The sequence below is a fragment of the Myotis daubentonii genome, chromosome 10, assembly GCF_963259705.1.
Source record: "Myotis daubentonii chromosome 10, mMyoDau2.1, whole genome shotgun sequence".
NCBI lineage: Eukaryota > Metazoa > Chordata > Mammalia > Chiroptera > Vespertilionidae > Myotis > Myotis daubentonii.
This window is the reverse complement of record NC_081849.1, coordinates 6382566-6400624: the sequence shown is the minus strand read 5'-3', so window position 1 is coordinate 6400624 and position 18059 is coordinate 6382566. Positions and strand designations below refer to the sequence as shown.

At 42.8% G+C, this 18059-nt stretch overlaps 1 protein-coding gene across 4 annotated transcripts in view; it reads left to right on the top strand.

Annotated features, from left to right (window-relative positions):
- Positions 1-18059, top strand: part of GALNT11 (polypeptide N-acetylgalactosaminyltransferase 11) — a 93643-nt gene that overhangs the window by 61432 nt on the left and 14152 nt on the right. For all 4 annotated transcript variants that reach the window (XM_059711421.1, XM_059711418.1, XM_059711420.1 and 1 more), the window contains 4 exons: positions 5706-5831; positions 8034-8283; positions 11995-12112; positions 13287-13439. In XM_059711421.1, coding sequence (XP_059567404.1) covers positions 5706-5831; positions 8034-8283; positions 11995-12112; positions 13287-13439 — 647 coding nt within the window. The remainder of the gene's footprint in view (positions 1-5705; positions 5832-8033; positions 8284-11994; positions 12113-13286; positions 13440-18059) is intronic.

Sequence of the window (18059 nt, the reverse complement as noted above, 5' to 3'; positions counted from 1 at the left end):
GGGGAGCTAAGAGCTGGGGGGCAGGGCAAAGGTGGCCCTGGGGCCGCCTTTGCCCTGTCCCCCAGCCATGATCGGAGAATCAGGTGCCTTTTCCGCCCTGGCCAGTGATAGCAGGAAGTAGGGGTGGCACCAGTGATGGGAGCTGGGCACGGTCGAAGCTGGCAGTCCCAGGAGCTAGGGGTCCCTTGCCTGGGCCTAAAGCGGAGCCCACGATCGTGGGGCCGCTGCAGCTGCGGGTCACCGCTGCCCAGGCCGAACGCCTCAGCCAGAGGCATCCGGCAGGGGCAGAGCCCGCACGATCGCGGCGCCCCCCGCTGCCACTGCAGGTCCCCGCTGCCCGGGCCGGACGCCTCAGCCGGAGGCGTCAGGCCTGGGCAAGGGGCCGATCCTGCGATTGGAGGGTGATGGGGGTCAACGCCTGAGGGCTCCCAGTATGTGAGAGGGGGCAGGCTGGGCTGAGGGACACTCCCCCCACACACACACCCAGTGCACGAATTTTGTGCACCGGGCCCCTAGTATTGTAATAACAATGTATGGTGCTGGGTGGATACTTCCAAATACTTAGGGGCTACTTTGTAAAGTATATGGTTATCTAACCACTATGCTGTATACCTTAAACCAGTGGTTCTCAACCTTCTGGCTCTTTAAATACAGTTCCTCATGTTGTGACCCAACCATAAAATTATTTTCGTTTCTACTTCATAATTGTAATGTTGCTACTGTTATGAATTGTAATGTAAATATCTGATATGCAGGATGGTCTTAGGCAACCCCTGTGAAAGGGTCGTTCGACCACCAAAGGGGTCACGACCCACAGGTTGAGAACCGCTGCCTTAAACCAATCCTATCTAATAAAAGAGAAACATGGTAATTAGCGTATGTCCACTACCCTTCCCATTGGCTAATCAGCGAGATATGCAAATTAACTGCCAGCCAAGATGGCGGCTGGCAGCCAGGCAGCTTGAAGCTAACATGAGGCTTGCTTGCTTCAGTGACGGAGGAAACCAACGTTCCCCACCTGCCTTGCCAGCCTCTGAGCTTGCAGTTTGAAACATAGTTACAAATATAAAAGCTAAACAAAACCCCAGAACCTGCTTTCAGCTCGCTGGGATCTCAGAGCTGGAGTTGATACAGTGTTTCGACTATAGAACCCAAACAAACCAGATACCTGCTTTCAGCAGCAGAGGCCTCAGAGCTGGAGCCAGAGCTAAAGCTGGCCCAGAATAAAAAAAAAAAAAAAGGAGCAGTTGGGAGCTTCAGTCAGCTGCCAGCCTGAAAACAGCCCTCCGTCCCTCACCCAGACTGGCCAGGCACCCCAGTGGGGACCCCCACCCTGAAGGGTGTGTGACCAGCTGCAAGCAGCCATCATCCCCTCACCCAGGCTGGCCAGGCACCCCAATGGGGACCCCCACCCTGATCCAGGACACCCTTCAGGGCAAACCAGCCGGCCCCCACCCGTGCACCAGGCCTCTATCCTATATACTAAAAGGGTAATATGCCTCCCAGCACCGGGATCAGCAGAGCCAGGAGGCCTCCCAGCACCGGGATCAGCAGAGCTGCGAGGCCTCCCAGCACCGGGATCAGTGGAGCTGAGAGGCCTCCCGGCACCGGGATCAGTGTGACGGCGCAGCGCCCAAACCCCCTCATTGCCTTTCGGCTCTGTGTGTGACAGGGCGGGCCCCAACCTCCCTATCTGCCCTGCTCTGTTCATGACAGGGGAAGGCGCCCCAACCCCCTGATCGGCCCTGGTCTGTGTGTGACAGGGTGCGGCGCCCCAACCCCCACCCCCCACGGGCCCTGCTCTGTGTGTGACGGGGTAGAGCCATAACCTCCCCATCTGCCCTGCCCTTAGTGTGAGAGTGGTGGTGCCACAACCCCCTGATCGGCCCTGCTCTGTGGGTGATAGAGGGCGGCGCCCCAACCCCCTGATCCGCCCTGCTCTGTGCATGACAGGGGGAAGCTACCCAACCCCCTGATGGGCCCTGCTCTGTACGTGACGGGGTGGCGCCACAACCTCCCCATCGACCCTGCCTTGAGTGTGACAGGGGGCGGTGCCCCAACCCCCCAATCGGCCCTACCCTGAGCGTGACTGAGTGTGGCATTGCAACCTCCCCATCCGCCCTGCTCTGTGCATGACAGGGGGCGGCGCCCCAACTCCCCAATCGGCCCTGCTCTGAGCCCGACCAGGGGCTGCACCTAGGGATTGGGCCTGCCCTCTGCCACCCGGGGCAGGCCTAAGCCAGCAGGTCGTTATCTCCCGAGGGGTCCCAGACTGCGAGAGGGCACAGGCCGGGCTGAGGGACCCCCCCCCGAGTGCACAAATTTTTGTGCACCGGGCCCCTAGTACATAATAATATTTAATGTAAACTGAAAAAAGCGCATGGTATCTGTTGCATTTTTGGTGATGTAAAGATTGATCAGTTGGTTTCAGTATTCTTGCCTGGATTCACCCACACTGTAAATTTTCCCATTTGTCTTCTACCTAAATTTTATTAAATTCATGTGCTGGTTTTTAAAAAAATCCCATTTACAATTGCATTAAATTTATTCCCCATACCTAGGAATTAATTTAATGGAGGAGGCCTGGCCGTGGTGGCTCAATGGTTGAGCATTGACCTATGAACCAGGAGGTTATGGTTCAAGTCCCTGACAGGGTTGGGGGCTCAATCCCCAGTAGGGGTTGTGCAGGAGGCAGCCAGTCAATGATTCTCTCTCATCATTGGTGTTTCTATCTTTTCCTCCCTCTCCTTTCCTCAATAAAAATCAATAAAAATTTTAACTAAGGAAGTAAAAGAGCTGCACTTGGAAAATTATAAGACATTGAAGAAGATACAAATACATGGAAGCATATATTATGTTCATGGATGGGAAGAATTAACATCGTTAACATGTCCATACTAACCAGAGCAATCTGTGGATTCAATGCAATCCCCATCAAAATACAAAAGGCAGCCCTGACCGGTTTGGCTCAGTGGATGGAGCATCGGCCTGCGGACTGAGGGGTCCTGGGTTTGAGTCCGGTCAGGGGCATGTACCTTGGTAGCGGGCACATTCCCAGCGGGAGGTGTGCAGGAGGCAGCTGATCGATGTTTCTCTCTCATTGATGTTTCTAACTATCTCCCTTCCTCTCTGTTAAAAAAAAAAAAAAAAAAAAAAAATCAAAAATAAAATAAAATATACAAAAGGCATTCTTTACAGAACTAGAACAAATAAATCTAAAATTTTTATGGAACCACTAAAGACCCTGAGTAGCCACAGCAACGGAGGAATCATGCTACTGGATATCAAACTATACTACAAGGCTATAATAATCAAAACAGTATGGTACTGGCATAAAAACAGACACATATATCAATGGAACAGAATGGAGAGCCCAGAAATAAACTCACATTTATTTGGTCAATTTATGGCAAAGGATATATGAATATACAATGGGGTAAACACAGTTTAGTCAATAAATGGTGTTGGGAAAATTGGACAGATACATGCAAAAAAAAAGGGGAACTAGATCACCTTCTACACTAATAAAAGAGAAACATGATAATTGGCGTACAACCACTACCCTTTTCATTGGCTAATCAGCGAGATATGCAAATTAACTGTCAGCCAAGATGGCGGCCTGCAGCCAGGCAGCTTGAAACTAACATGAGGCTTGGTTGCCTCAGTGACGGAGGAAACCAAAGATCCCCGCCTGAGGCTCCAGGCCTCTGAGCGGGCAGTTTAAGAAACTCTGTAACAAATACCGCCGGACTTCAGCCAGGAGGATCGCAACATTGTATGCAAAGGCCAGAAACCTACTTTCAGCCGCGGAGGCCTAAGAGCTGGAGCCAAGCCTCAAAGCTAAAGCTGGCCCAGAATAAAAAAAGAAAAAAAGGAGCAGTTGAGAGCTTCAGTCACCCCCAGCCTGAAAACAACCATCATCCCCTCACCCAGGCTGGCCAGGCACCCCAGTGGGGACCCCCACCCTGATCCAGGACACCCTTCAGGGCAAACCAGCCGGCCCCACCCTTGCACCCGGCCTCTACTCTATATAGTAAAAGGGTAATATGCCTCCCAGCACCAGGTTCAGCGGAGCCATGAGGCCTCCCAGCACCCGGATAAGCGTGACGGGGCATTGTCCAAACCCCCTGATCGCCCTGCGGCTCTGTGTGTGACAGGGTGGGGCCACAACCTCCCTATCCACCCTGCTCTGTTCGTGACAGGGGAAGGCGCCCCAACCCCCTGATCAGCCCTGCTCTGTGCCTGATAGGGGGGAGCTCCCCAACCTCCCTCCCCCCACGGGCCCTGCTCTGTGTGTGATGGGGTAGAGCCATAACCTCCCTATCGGCCCTGCCCTGAGTGTGAGAGTGGCGGCGCCCCAACCCCCTGATGGGCCCTGCTCTGTGTGTGATGGGGGGCAGTGCCCCAACCCCCTGATGGGCCCTGCTCTGTGCGTGACAGGGGGCAGTGCCCCAACCCCCTGATTGGCCCTGCTCTGTGCGTGACAGGGTACAGAGCCCCAACCCCCCTGATGGGCCCTGCTCTGTGAGTGACGGGGCAGCGCCCCAACCCCCTGATTGGCCCTGTTCTGAGCGTGACAGGGTATGGAGCCCCAACCCCCTGATGGGCCCTGCTCTGTGCATGACAGGGGGTGGCGCCGCAACCTCCCCATCGACCCTGCCTTGAGTGTGACGGGATGGTGCCCCAACCCCCCAATCGGCCCTACCCTGAGCGTGACTGAGGATGGCATCACAACCTCCCGATCTCCCTGCTCTGTGCATGACAGGGGGCAGCGCCCCAACTCCCCAATCGGCCCTGCTCTGAGCCCGACCAGGGGCTGCACCTAGGGATTGGGCCTGCCCTCTGCCGACCTAAGCCAGCAGGTCGTTATCTCCCGAGGGGTCCCAGACTGCGAGAGGGCACAGGCCGGGCTGAGGGACCCCCCTCCCCCCCGAGTGCACAAATTTTTGTGCACCGGGCCTCTAGTATAAGAATAAAACTCAAAATGAATTAAAGACATAAATGTAAGACCTGAAACCATAAAACTTCTAGAAAAAAACATTGGCAGTAAATTCTGACGTTGCTTTTAGTGATATATCTCCTCGGGCAAGGGAAAGAAGAAAAAATAAACAAACAGGACTACGTCAAACTAAGAAGTTTTTGGCTCAGCCAAGGAAACCATCAAAACAAAACAACCTACTAAGTGGGAGAAGTTACTCGCCCTTGGAAGGTCCTAAACAAATAAAAGGCATATTTACTGCTGCTATTATGTAATTTTTGGTAGGAACCATAGAAGTTATTTCTCAATTATTCTGAAATGGAATAAGATACGATAAATTACTTTGAAACAAAAGACATTTACATCCCATTTTCTTTGTTTTAAATCTGATTTATATCTGCAGTCGGTGGAACTTTGACTCGATATTCATTTTCAAACATTTTTTTATGCAAAGCATTGTACTAGCTTGCTGTCAAAATACAAATAAGTGTATAAGGTAAGTATTTCTCTTGGCTGGTACTCCTCCAACTCCTACCCTTCATTTCTTTCCCTTTTTTTCACCTTATCAGATAAGTTACAATCTTCTTTTAAAATAAAACAGAAGACCCTATAATATTTACTTGACAATATGTTGTTGGAAGTACCAGATACAACCTTAGAGTAGCTATAAAATGTCTTTGTATGTGTCTCATGTGATTTGAATAATTATGGGACTCTTTATTTTCAGATGATTTGAAAGGAGAATTAGATGAATTTGTCCAAAAACATCTCCCTGGAAAAATTAAATTAATAAGAAATACAAAACGTGAGGGATTAATTCGAGGAAGAATGATAGGAGCAGCTCATGCAACAGGTATAACTTCCCATTGGGTGTTGTCGGTGGGTGCTGAGCAGTGAGGGTTGTCCTTGGTACCTTTGCTGATTCTGTAGAGGTCTGAAAAGTGGTTCTTACATGGGCATTGCCAGCGGGAGAGATGAGGTTGTTCAGTTTGGGAAAGGCCTTTTCAGAACTCTGACCCTGGTGTCCCAAAGCACAAACTCCAAGGAAGCGAACTCCAGAATCCTCAGGCCTATTTTCTTAAAGGCCCCTATTGTTAATTACTGCCCTTCAGATATATTTGCATCTTCTTCACTTACTAGTATATAAGCGGAAGTTCTGTAATTTTTAAAAAACAAAATATAACATATATGTGCCCAAACTGTTTGATAAAAAATTGACTTACAGCTTGGCCAGTGTTGCTCAATGGTTGAGCATTGACCCATGAACCAAGAGGTCCCCAGTTCAATTCCCAGTCAGGGCACATGCCCACGTTGTGGGCTCAATCCCCAGTGGGGGGAGTGCAGGAGGTGGCCGATTCATGTCATCAGTGTTTCTATCTACCTATCCCTCTCCATTCCTCTCTAAAATCAATAAAAAACATTTTAAAAATTGACTTACATAATTATAAAGACATTTCCTTTAAAAATTTCCTCTTACTAGTAATTTTCCTAAGTCCATGAAGGAGAAAGTCTCATTGGTACCACTATATTTTTAAAAACTTCACAGCTTACACCTATCTTGACCCTTATAAAAAGAAATAACAGGTATCAAATTCAGAATCTTCTGCTGAACATATATCTGGTTAGTCTTCAGTTATATTATATTGATACCATTATATTTCTTCTTAAGGTTACCTCTGTGTAAGGTTGGTGATCCTGATTGTCATTTATGGTCTTGGTAAAAAAATGTCCTTTTAAAATAAATTCAAGTTAAATGAATTTACTTAAAGATATTAGGTACATAATACTGCATGTATGCATGGGTATGGCCCCCCAAAAATCATGAAGGTAATTTATTTAGGTACTGCTGCCAGTTCAGTCGGATGATGTGTTTACGTGGCATAAAATATAACTGCTATCCTCCCAGCCCAAACAAACCATTAGTTTACTCCAAGTCAGAAACAGGGAAATCTTTCAACTAGGAATTTTGCCTGGAATGTACTGTTATGATTGAGGGACACACAGAAATCATATTCATAACTCTTTAAAAAATTTAGACATTTTTAACTCCTCTTGCTAAGTGTGAGTGGAAATGAGGGTTTCTTTGATAATATCTTTGATAACTTCATGGTTATTACTCTCAGTTAAGTGGTAATTTGATCATCAGATATCATTTTTATTCTAAAGATTTACCTATGAAATGTATTGCTATAGATTTCACACAAATCACTTAAAGCAGCGGTCGCCAACCTTGCAGACCTCACGGACCACCGGTTGGCAACCGCTGACTTTTAAAGCACCAATATCATCCCATTTCAGTTAATGATAGCAGAAATACCACAGGCAAGAACATTCTCTATGATGACAGTGAGTTAGTCATATAATTCTGTGTCTGTGAACAAACAGGTGAGGACGCAGAGAGCATAAATACAGCAGGCTAGGTGTCATTGAATACAGAAAGGCAGAATTTTCCCCTTGTCCATCATCAGTCAGTGCGAAGTGAAGTCAATTAAATCAATGTTCCTTTAAGAAATGTATTGATATTTTTCTTAATTCTATAAATGTTACTTTTTTCAACTTAACTAAATGAAGTAAGATTACACCTAGTCACATTGAACCTGAGACTGCCCCAAAACTAGCTTATATCTAACAGATCATAATGAAAAAAACTAAATGATCATTGGTCTCTGAGAAATAAAGCTCTCCGTAGTATGTTGTAACAATACAGTGTTTCGAATGGCATAATTTGGCCGTTCCCCACAAATACTCCACAATTTTCTCTTTATCTCATTGCTTTCAGTGAGTCTTTGAGTAGAATTAAATAGGAGAAAAGTCCTAAGCCGTGAACTCAATCTGCATATGACTGCAGGCTACATGGAGAGGAGTTCTCATTTTTTAGTGATTTGCTTCAGTTCATGTAGGTTTAAACAAAAAAAGGAGGGAAGAAGAGTCTAAAAATGAAGTCCCAACTAAACCCAGCAAAGGGACAGTGGGTATACAGGAGGAGTGATGGCAGCGAGTGATGCCGGCCTCTTCAGCCCCAGATGAGTGTAAAGCCTGTCATTTGCCTCCTCAGGAGAAGTCCTGGTGTTCCTGGACAGCCACTGTGAAGTGAACGTGATGTGGCTGCAGCCCTTGCTGGCCGCCATCCGGGAGGACCGGCAGACAGTCGTGTGCCCAGTGATCGACATCATCAGTGCGGACACTCTGGCCTACAGCTCGTCCCCTGTGGTGCGTGGAGGGTTCAACTGGGGACTGCACTTCAAATGGGATCTTGTTCCCCTTTCTGAGCTCGAAGGACCAGAAGGAGCTACTGCACCGATAAAGTAAGATTTCTCCTGTGTATTAGAAATTGCCACCAGCACTTCTTCAGGAGAGAAAAAACATTTTAAAGATAATTCCTTCTTTGCAAGAAGCAAAAGTGTTGGCTTACTTTGTCCATTAAATTCTGAGTGCTGCCCAGTTGGTGTGGCTCAGCAGTTGAGTTCTGACCCAGGAACCAAGAGGTCACGGGTTCGATTCCCAGTTTGGGCACATGCCCAAGTTGCGGGCTCGATCCCCAATAGGGGCATGCAAGAGACAGCCGATAGATGATGATCCTCTCTCATTGATGTTTCTGTCTCTCTCTCTCCCTTCCTCTCTAAAAATCAATAAAAACATTTTTAAAAATTCTGAGTACTTACTGAGTTTTATGCACTCTACCAAGTCCTAAGGATTTATGAATAAGACATTATCTGCTGCTCTTAAGGATTTGTGGCTTAGTGAGGAAGGCAGACAAACTTGGGGAGTACCCTGTGTGCTGTGCTGGTTTACTAGTACTATCTTCAGTTCTTTGCTAGTAGGAGTGGTGCTATGAAGACTATTTGATACATAAGCTTTTTTTACAACCAGGAGTTGGATGTTTAGATTTTTTAAATTTTCAACCTTTTTCTATTTATTGAAGATGATAAATTATCTTCTAATGGCTTTAGCTGCATCCCACAAATGATACATCATTTTTATTATTTATTTCAAAATATGTTCATTGTGATATCTTTCCTGACTCATAGGTTATTTAGCAGTGCATTTATTATTTTCCAGACAGGGAGATTTTACAGTTATTTATTCCTCATTTAATTACACTGTGGTCTGAAAACATTCTGTAGGATTTTAATTCAGTGGAAATGGATGAGATTTGCTTTATGGTCTAGCTCAGCGGTTCTCAACCTGTGGGTCACGACCCCTTTGGCAGTGGAACGACCCTTTCACAGGGGTCGCCTAAGACCATCCTGCATATCAGATATTTACATTACGATTCATAACAGTAGTAACATTACAGTTATGAAGTAGAAACGAAAATAGTTTTATGGTTGGGTCACAACATGAGGAACTGTATTTAAAGGGCCAGAAGGTTGAGAACCACTGGTCTAGCTTGATTACTTTCTGTAAATATTCTTTGCCTGGGAAATTTGTATTTTCTGGAGTTGTTAAAGATGGGATTCTATATCAGTTTGGTCAAGTTTATTGTGTTACTCAAATATTCTGTATTTTAATTTTTAATTTACATGTTCTATCAGTTTTTGAAAGTGGTATATAAAATTTCCCACTACGATTGTTTCTCATAATTCTTTATCTATTTTCTTCATATTTTGAGATTGTTTTAATAGATACATGAAATTTTAGAATTATTAAATCTTCTGGTGAATGAAGCTGTTTGTTATGAATTCTTTTATTCTATACTTTTAAAATAGTGAAACTTTGCTTTGATCAGTTTTTCATTGTATAACTTTTCTTCCCCTTTGCTGTCCATCTTTTTGTGGTCTTATATTTAACTAGAGGCCTGGTGCATGGGGAGGGGGGTCCCTCCTGCACCCTCTCCATTCCGGGACCCCTCAGGGGATGTCCAATTCGCAATCCGGGACCACTGGCTCCTAACCACTCACCTGTCTGCCTGCCTGATCACCCCTAACCATTTGGCCTGCTGGTCTGATCGCCCCTAACCGCCTCTGCCTGCCGACCTGATGCCCCTAACTGCTCCCCTGCCAGCCTGATTGCCCCCTAACTGCCCTCTCCCCCTGCCAGCCTTATCTCCCCCTAATAGGTTCCCCCTGCCAGCCTAATCGCCCCTAACTGCCCTCCCCTGCTGGCCTGATTGTCCCTAACTGCCTCTGCCCCGGCCCCCACCACCGTGGCTTTGTCTGGAAGATGTCCGGTCTAATTAGCATATTACCCTTTTATTAGGATAGATGTGTCCCTGGTAAGCAGGATATAGTTGCTTTTGTTTTATGTTTTGTTTTTCAACCAGTGTGAAAACCTTGGTGTTTTAATTCGAGCATCTGGCTGATTACATTCAATAATGATATATTTTGTGTTTATAATTACAGCGGTACTACTTGCATTCTAGTTCTATCTGTTCTGTTTTTTTCTTTCGTATACCTTCTTTTTGTGTGAGTTATGATTTTATGTATTTGTTGGCAACAGCCGCCGCATTATTAGAAGTTATACATTCTTATATACTATTATGTTAGTGGCTACCCTAGAGACTACAGCATACATCCTTCACTTACCAATGTGTATTATTAATTGGTACTTCCTCCAAACAATTCAAGGAGCTAAGAATGCTCATATTTCAGTTATCCCTCCTCAAGTTACATTGTTGAAATGTATATGTGTGTGTGTAAATACATATTTTACCCTATAAGACATGATTGGTTTAGATTTGCCCACATATTTCTCATGTTACTCTCTATTCTTTCTGCATCTGCAGATTTTCATTTAGGAATCTTTTCATTCTGACTAAATAACACATTTAAGTATTTCTTTTAGTTGGACCTTCTGGTGATTACTCCTTTTTCAGAAAAAGTCTTTGTTTCACCATTATTTTGTTGTTGTTTTTTGGTGGGGTTTTTTTGGTATTTTTTTAAAATAAGTCTTTATTGTTCAGATTATTACAGTTGTTCCTCTTTTTTCTCCCCACAGCTCCCCTCCACTCGGTTCCCACCCCACCCCATGCCCTTACCCCCCCATTGTCCTCGTCCATAGGTGTTCAATTTTTGTCCAGTCTCTTCCCGCACCCCCCACACCCCTTCCCCCCTGAGAGTTGTCAGTCCACTCCTTTTCTATGCCCCTGATTCTATTACATTCACCAGTTTATTCTATTCATCATATTTTTATTCACTTGATTTTTAGATTCACTTGTTGATAGATATGTATTTGTTGTCACTTTGTTATTCATAAATATCTGCCTGATTATTTGACACCCCTGCATATCCATTTTATTGTAGATCGTTTATTGTTTTTCTTTCTTAGCTTCCTGATTGCTTGGTTATTCATTTGTTTGCTTGTTTATTTTAGCCCCAAACACTGTATATGAAAAATTATAGGAATACGTTCATACCTGGGGTGATGTTTTCTTCTTGCATAGAGCATTTTGCTTTACTTAGGGCTGGCAGCTTGGGACATTAGAATCCATGATCACCTAGTCCAGTTTCAGGACGAGAGGCCTGGATGCTGGGCTTGGCTCTCTGGGAGGGCCAGTCTGCTTCACTCTCACTAACACAGGTTTCTCAGTCTTGACAGGATTGACCTTTGGCACCCATCAGATGCCAGCAGCACCCCTTACCCAGATGTGACAGCTGAAAGGTCTCCAGAATTAAAGAAATGTTTGCTGGAGAACAGAATCACTCTACTTAAGAGCCACTGTCTAACACGTGTTTGAGCCCAATTAAAAGTAGTGGGTTTGTCTGGTCTCACCTTGACAGGACCTGGAGTCCAGTGTTTATCCCAGTGGCTCTGAGATTGCCAAAATGAATTAAATAATTCATAATTCATTTCAGGTGGATTTCTGTCAACAATGATTATAATAAAAAACAGTACTTTTGGTACTTAGGAAAACAGTCTTCACTTATCAGTTGTCTAGTAGGTCACTAGTGATCTGAAAAATTCAGTTATGTGGCCCAGCTCTTCCCTTGATTTTAGATAAAATATGTTTTGTAATAGTTGAAAGAGTAGCTAATTGATTTTATAGAATTGATACAGTAATTATTTTCCTTTTCTAGGTCACCTACAATGGCTGGAGGACTGTTTGCCATGAATAGAAGCTACTTCAGTGAACTTGGGCAATATGACAGTGGCATGGATATCTGGGGAGGAGAAAACTTGGAAATATCATTTCGGGTAATTTTTTTTGCATGCTTTGTTGTTTGTATGTAATGAAATATAATTTTCATCCATGATCCCGTATTATCTGTAAATTCTCTTTATCTTTATTAAGAAATTATCCTAATGATTGCTACTTTGCCATCATCTGAGATATGGGTAATAGCCATTAAGAATGTCAAAAGCATATAAGCAGCCTTATATTTATAAGAATTCAAAAAGGAATGATTGGGTGTCAATTCAGAGGACTTAATGAGCATTTAATATAGTTTTGTTCTTGCTGTATATAGTTGGGATCAGATTTCCATGATTGCCCAAGACTGTCTGGTTCACAGTGTTTCCCTAGAGAAATTGGTAATAGCTCCCCATTTCACTTTTAGAAGTAGCCCAGTTTATATGACAAATTTTTTATCAGCTCATGTATAGCTTACTGAATCCCTGTCATATACAAGTACCTCCAACCTGAGGAAGAAGAGAGAGGGAGGGAAAGAACTCAGAAGTCCCCGTTCCCTACCTCCCATCTCCTGATCCAGATAGATCGACATTCAGACAATAGCACAAAGCCTTGTGCATACGTCATTTTGTATTTCTGCAAATGTATTGACCACAGTATTTTTACAAGGTAGCTTTTCTTACATAATCTTTCAAATTTTAAAGTTGAAAGAAATAATAGATATTAGTTCAGTCTTATTTTGTAAATAAGATATTTGAGTCCCACAAAAATTAAAGTAACTGTATAAAGTAACTCAGTTGAAAATAAACTTTAAACCAGAACCAAGATCTTTTATATCATAACTAGAGTTATTCTGTATATTTTATACAACTATTTTCTTTAAAAAAAATTATATATACATTTTATAAGAAAGTACCTATAAAACTGAAATTACAGGACCTGTTAAGCATTCCTTGTCCCTAAGTCCTGAAGATCAAGTTTTTTGATCTAGTAAAACAATAGTGTATGATAGTAAAATAATATTACATTAAGAGTTTACTTTTAAAAAAAATCATACAGATGGTTATAAAAAATACAGCGTTTGACTTTCTTCTATTTGAATAGTTACATCTATTAAGATAAAGCATCTTGCAAAGTCCTACAAACAGCTGTTTAATAAAGATTAGTTTCACAACAAGTCATACACTGACTTCATAGCACTGTGAGGCAACTATTGATACTCGCTTTGCTTCTGACCAGATTTGGATGTGTGGGGGTAAGCTCTTCATCATCCCCTGCTCCAGAGTCGGACACATTTTCCGGAAAAGGCGACCCTATGGTTCCCCTGAAGGCCAGGACACCATGACACACAACTCCTTGAGGCTGGCACACGTTTGGTTGGATGAATATAAGGTGAGCTTAGATTTCTCATTGAGAAGGAAGAATTAGGCCATCTCCTTTGGGGATGGCTTTGGTTGCTTTTCGCTCTTGCACATTTCTGTTTGGGGGACCATCTCCTTCTAGGTTCCTTTTCTCTCGCTTTTCTTTGCCTAGGGTTTCACTCTTTTCTCTTTTGATCTTCTTTTCATTTTCTAAGTGACTACTCAATAAGAGGTAATGTAGCCAACCAGGATCAGAAGAAACTCTGTTTCTCTTCAGTTTCTTTAGTCGTTCTGGTTCCCCTCCTATAACTCCCACCAAACCTGACTCTGGTCATGATGTATCCTTCCGGTCATCTTCTCTGTTAGATTCAGCCTGCAATATTATTTTCTTTGTAATAGCTTCATTGAGGTATAATTCACAAACAATTTTTTAGAACATTTTATCACCCAAAAAGAACTGTATCCTACCCTAGACAACCAGTGATCAGCTGCCTCATTTTATGGATTTCCCTATTCTGGACATTTTATACAAATGTAATCTCGCAATATGTGGCCTTTTGTGACCATCTTTTTTTTTTTTTTTTTTTTTTTTTTATTACAAAGGGTATTACATATGTGTCCATTTTTCCCCCCCCGCCCTAGACAGTCCCCTAGCCTCCCCTATCCCCCAGTGTCTTATGTCCATTGGTTATGCTTATATGCATGCATACAAGTCCTTTAGTTGATCTCTTACCCCCCTACCTCCTGCCCCCCAACCCTCCCCGGCCTTCCCGCTGCAGTTTGACAATCTGTTTGAGGCAGCTCTGCCTCTGTATCTAGTATTGTTCAAAAGTTTATAATGGTCTCTATTATCCATGAATGAGTGAGATCATGTGGTATTTTTCCTTCATTGACTGGCTTATTTCACTTAGCATAATGCTCTCCAGTTCCATTCATGCTGTTGCAAATGGTAAGAGTTCCTTCTTTTTTACAGCAGCATAGTATTCCATCGTGTAGATGTACCACAGTTTTCTAATCCATTCATCTACTGATGTGTGACCATCTTTTTTCATTTAGAATGATGTCAGTTTCATCCATATTATACCATGTATCAATTCCTTTTTATTGTGAAATAATATTCCATTGTGAACATACTGCATTTTGTTTATCCTTTCATGAGTTCATGGACATTTGGGTTGTGTCCACTTTCTGACTCTTATGAAAAATGCTGTGAACATTTGTGCACAATTAATTTCTTTACACAAGCATTTATTGAGCACCTACTGCATACTACCAGCTTGTGTCAGGTTTGGGGGGGATACAAAGATGACTAAGGCATTGCACAGTAATTTTTAACACTGAGGTAAATGCAAGTGGAGGGGTCCATGTGTGTCCTGTGGGAAGGATGAAGCGGCTTGCTATACTTGGGGAGAAGAGGTAGGCACCTGTCACTCTCTTCTACAACATTGGTTGCCTCCTCTCTACATTGGACTGAGCTCCTTGAGGTCCAGCTCTATGCTAATCATCTTGGAATCACCACTGTATAACACAGCAGCTCTCAAAATGTGGTACACAGACCCAGGAAAGTCCTGAGCACCCTTGCAGGTCATCTGCCGGTGCAAAGCTGTTTTCACAGTCAGATTTGTAGTGAATGTGCCATGTCACCATGTTGACATCCTCTTAGTGTTCTCTGTTAGTGTTCATAGCCATTATGCAGAGAGCACTTGTGCTGTGGGTTGGGGACAGTGGTTGTCACCAGGAAAAATATGTGCAGGCAATCATATGCAGACCTTCAGCCCTGCTGAAGGTGTCCATCAACCTTTTGATGGACCTCCTGCATTTATTATTCTAACTACTGTTCCTAACCTCCAGCATATCCCCCTTCTTGTTTTAATTTAAAAATCAATCACATTCAGGTCCTTTTAAATTGCTGCCAGGCATCAGAGGAATCAGTCTGCAGTAAGCTCCTTTCTGGGCCAACAGTTCTTTGAGTCCCCTTCCCAGTGTCCAACAGTTTTTTATGGGTTCTCTTCCCAATCACTGTCTAATAGTTTTTCCATGGGTTCCCTATGACATGACACTAATGATACTCGAGTTCTGAATGGTGGACAAATGTCAATGCAGGTCCAACCTTCTTTGGCCTGGTCCTGGGCAACCTGCAGCTGTGCACAGCTGCTGACTGCTAGCATGGCAAGGCATCTTCACCATCCTCATCTCTGGACCGTTTCTCCTCTTTCGTCAGTGTGTTGCTTGGGGCCACTGCTTTCTGTGGCTGGAGTAATCTGGTCAGTTCCTCTCTCGAATCCATTGTTGCAGGAATCCACATGTGCTTTGAGTTTTCTGGAAATACATAAGCATATTCTCGACCAAAGGTAAATAAAGTGATCCTTTCTATAAACTAGACTCTCGGGATCTTTTCATTTTTCTAACCCTTTTCCTTTGGCTTATTCTGACACCATGTGTGTCTTGCCATCAGCATTACAAGTGAAAAAATTTTTAAAGTAAAAAACTTTAAAGTCATTAAGGCTTGATGTAATTTACGTGCAGGATATTTCTCCACTACCCCCACTTTTTTTGTTTTAAATATTATTAAGAGGCTTTTGGAAATCTTGCAATGTAGTCTTGATAGCTTTTAATTCAGTTCTTAGCACAGAAGTATGACAGGTCTAAATTCATTGCATGATAAACAGCTTTACTATGAGATGAACCATCAGTAAAAAATTAGTTAATGCTTCAAGAATAGTTTCCTGCCTAGTACAACTAAGTTCTCTGGAATATTCACTTATTTTAATTTGCCAATTTAAATTAGTCTGAAATAAGGCTTATTTTTTAACTTCACTTGTGCTTCGCTGTGGACAGTAAATGATACTAACTGAACTTCCGCTATCAGACTTTGAGTATACCCATATAATAAGCTTTGTTAGGGAGGCAAGAACATAAATTACTTACTTTTCTTTTTGAGGCTTAACACATTGATTCTTAATTACAACTTTCCAGACATTTGAAGGAAGTTTTCTTCCATTTCTTTCCTAGAGTAATTTCTAGGCCATATTTAGGGAGTTTCTTTTAAAAACTTTTTCTTTCCCAAGGGACATATGAAAACATGCTCAAAGTCACTAATCATCCGAGAGATGCAAATCAAAACAGCAATGAGGTACCATCTCACACCTGTCAGACTGGCTATCATCAACAAATCAACAAACGATAAGTGCTGGAGAGGATGTGGAGAAAAAGGAACACTTGTGCACTGCTGGTGGGAATGCAGACTGGTCCAGCCACTATGGAAGACAGTATGGAGTTTCCTTAAAAAACTGAAAATGGAACTCCCATTTGACCCTGTGATCCCACTTCTAGGAATATATCCCAAGAAACCAGAAACACCAATCAGAAAGGATATATGCACCCCTATGTTCATAGCAGCACAATTCACCATAGCTAAGATCTGGAAACAGCCTAAGTGCCCATCAGTAGATGAATGGATTAGAAAACTGTGGTACATCTACACGATGGAATACTATGCTGCTATAAAAAGGAAGGAACTCTTACCATTTGCAACGTCATGGATGGAACTGGAGAGCATTATGCTAAGTGAAATAAGCCAGTCAATAAAGGAAAAATACCACATGATCTCACTCATTCGTGGACAATAGAGACCATTATAAACTTTTGAACAATAATAGATACAGAGGCAGAGCTGCCTCAAACGGATTGTCGAGCTGCAGCGGGAAGGCCGGGGAGGGTTGGGGGGCAGGAGGTAGGGGGGTAAGAGATCAACTAAAGGACTTGTATGCATGCATATAAGCATAACCAATGGACATAAGACACTGGGTGATAGGGGAGGCTAGGGGACTGTCTAGGGCGGGGGGATAAAATGGATACATATGTAATACCCTTTGTAATACTTTAAGCAATAAAAAAAAATAATTACAAGAAAAAAAATAAAATAAAATAAAAACTTTTTCTTTCTCTTACACCAAGCAACAAACATGGTTGCTTTTCATATGCTAGCTGATACTGCTGCCTACTTTTTAAGTGACTGTCTTTATAATTATGTTGACTACATTAAGTATGAGATTTAATGCTTGAATAATAACCTTCAGTTTACCCTGTAAATATTAGCAGAAGAGATCTTAAAATTTTAAAATTTCTCCTCTTTATTAAGCTTAAAATTTACTTTTAAACAGTATTCTTTTTGGCAGCACTCATTTGCATACACAGGGATTATGGGAAGTCTCAGTAACTTTCAGAGGACTTTACTAGAATTATTTAACATTTTGGCTTCTCATATAACTGAAATTATATGAGACTGTGCTTATATTTTAAAAAGCTAACTTATTCAGTAATTAAAGTAGGCATCTCTATTGAAAAAGTAAAGTAAGCAAACTTATACATTTCATCTAGGAGGTACAAATTCCATCCCTTCCCCCAGCCAATCTAAAATGCAGGCTGCCTGAGGCTTTTGTTTTTTTAAAATTCCGATGCTGAAGAAACACTTAGCAACTTTGCCTTGCCCTCCCTTAGAGTTTAAAACCTTTATAACATTTAAAATATATGTATATAAATAAAATATAGTTATTAATTTTTATTTGATAAAGCTTTCCACATGATTTTAAGTATATTGGATTGGCCTATTTCAAAAACTATTTATTTTAAGAAGAGAGAATAAATTCTT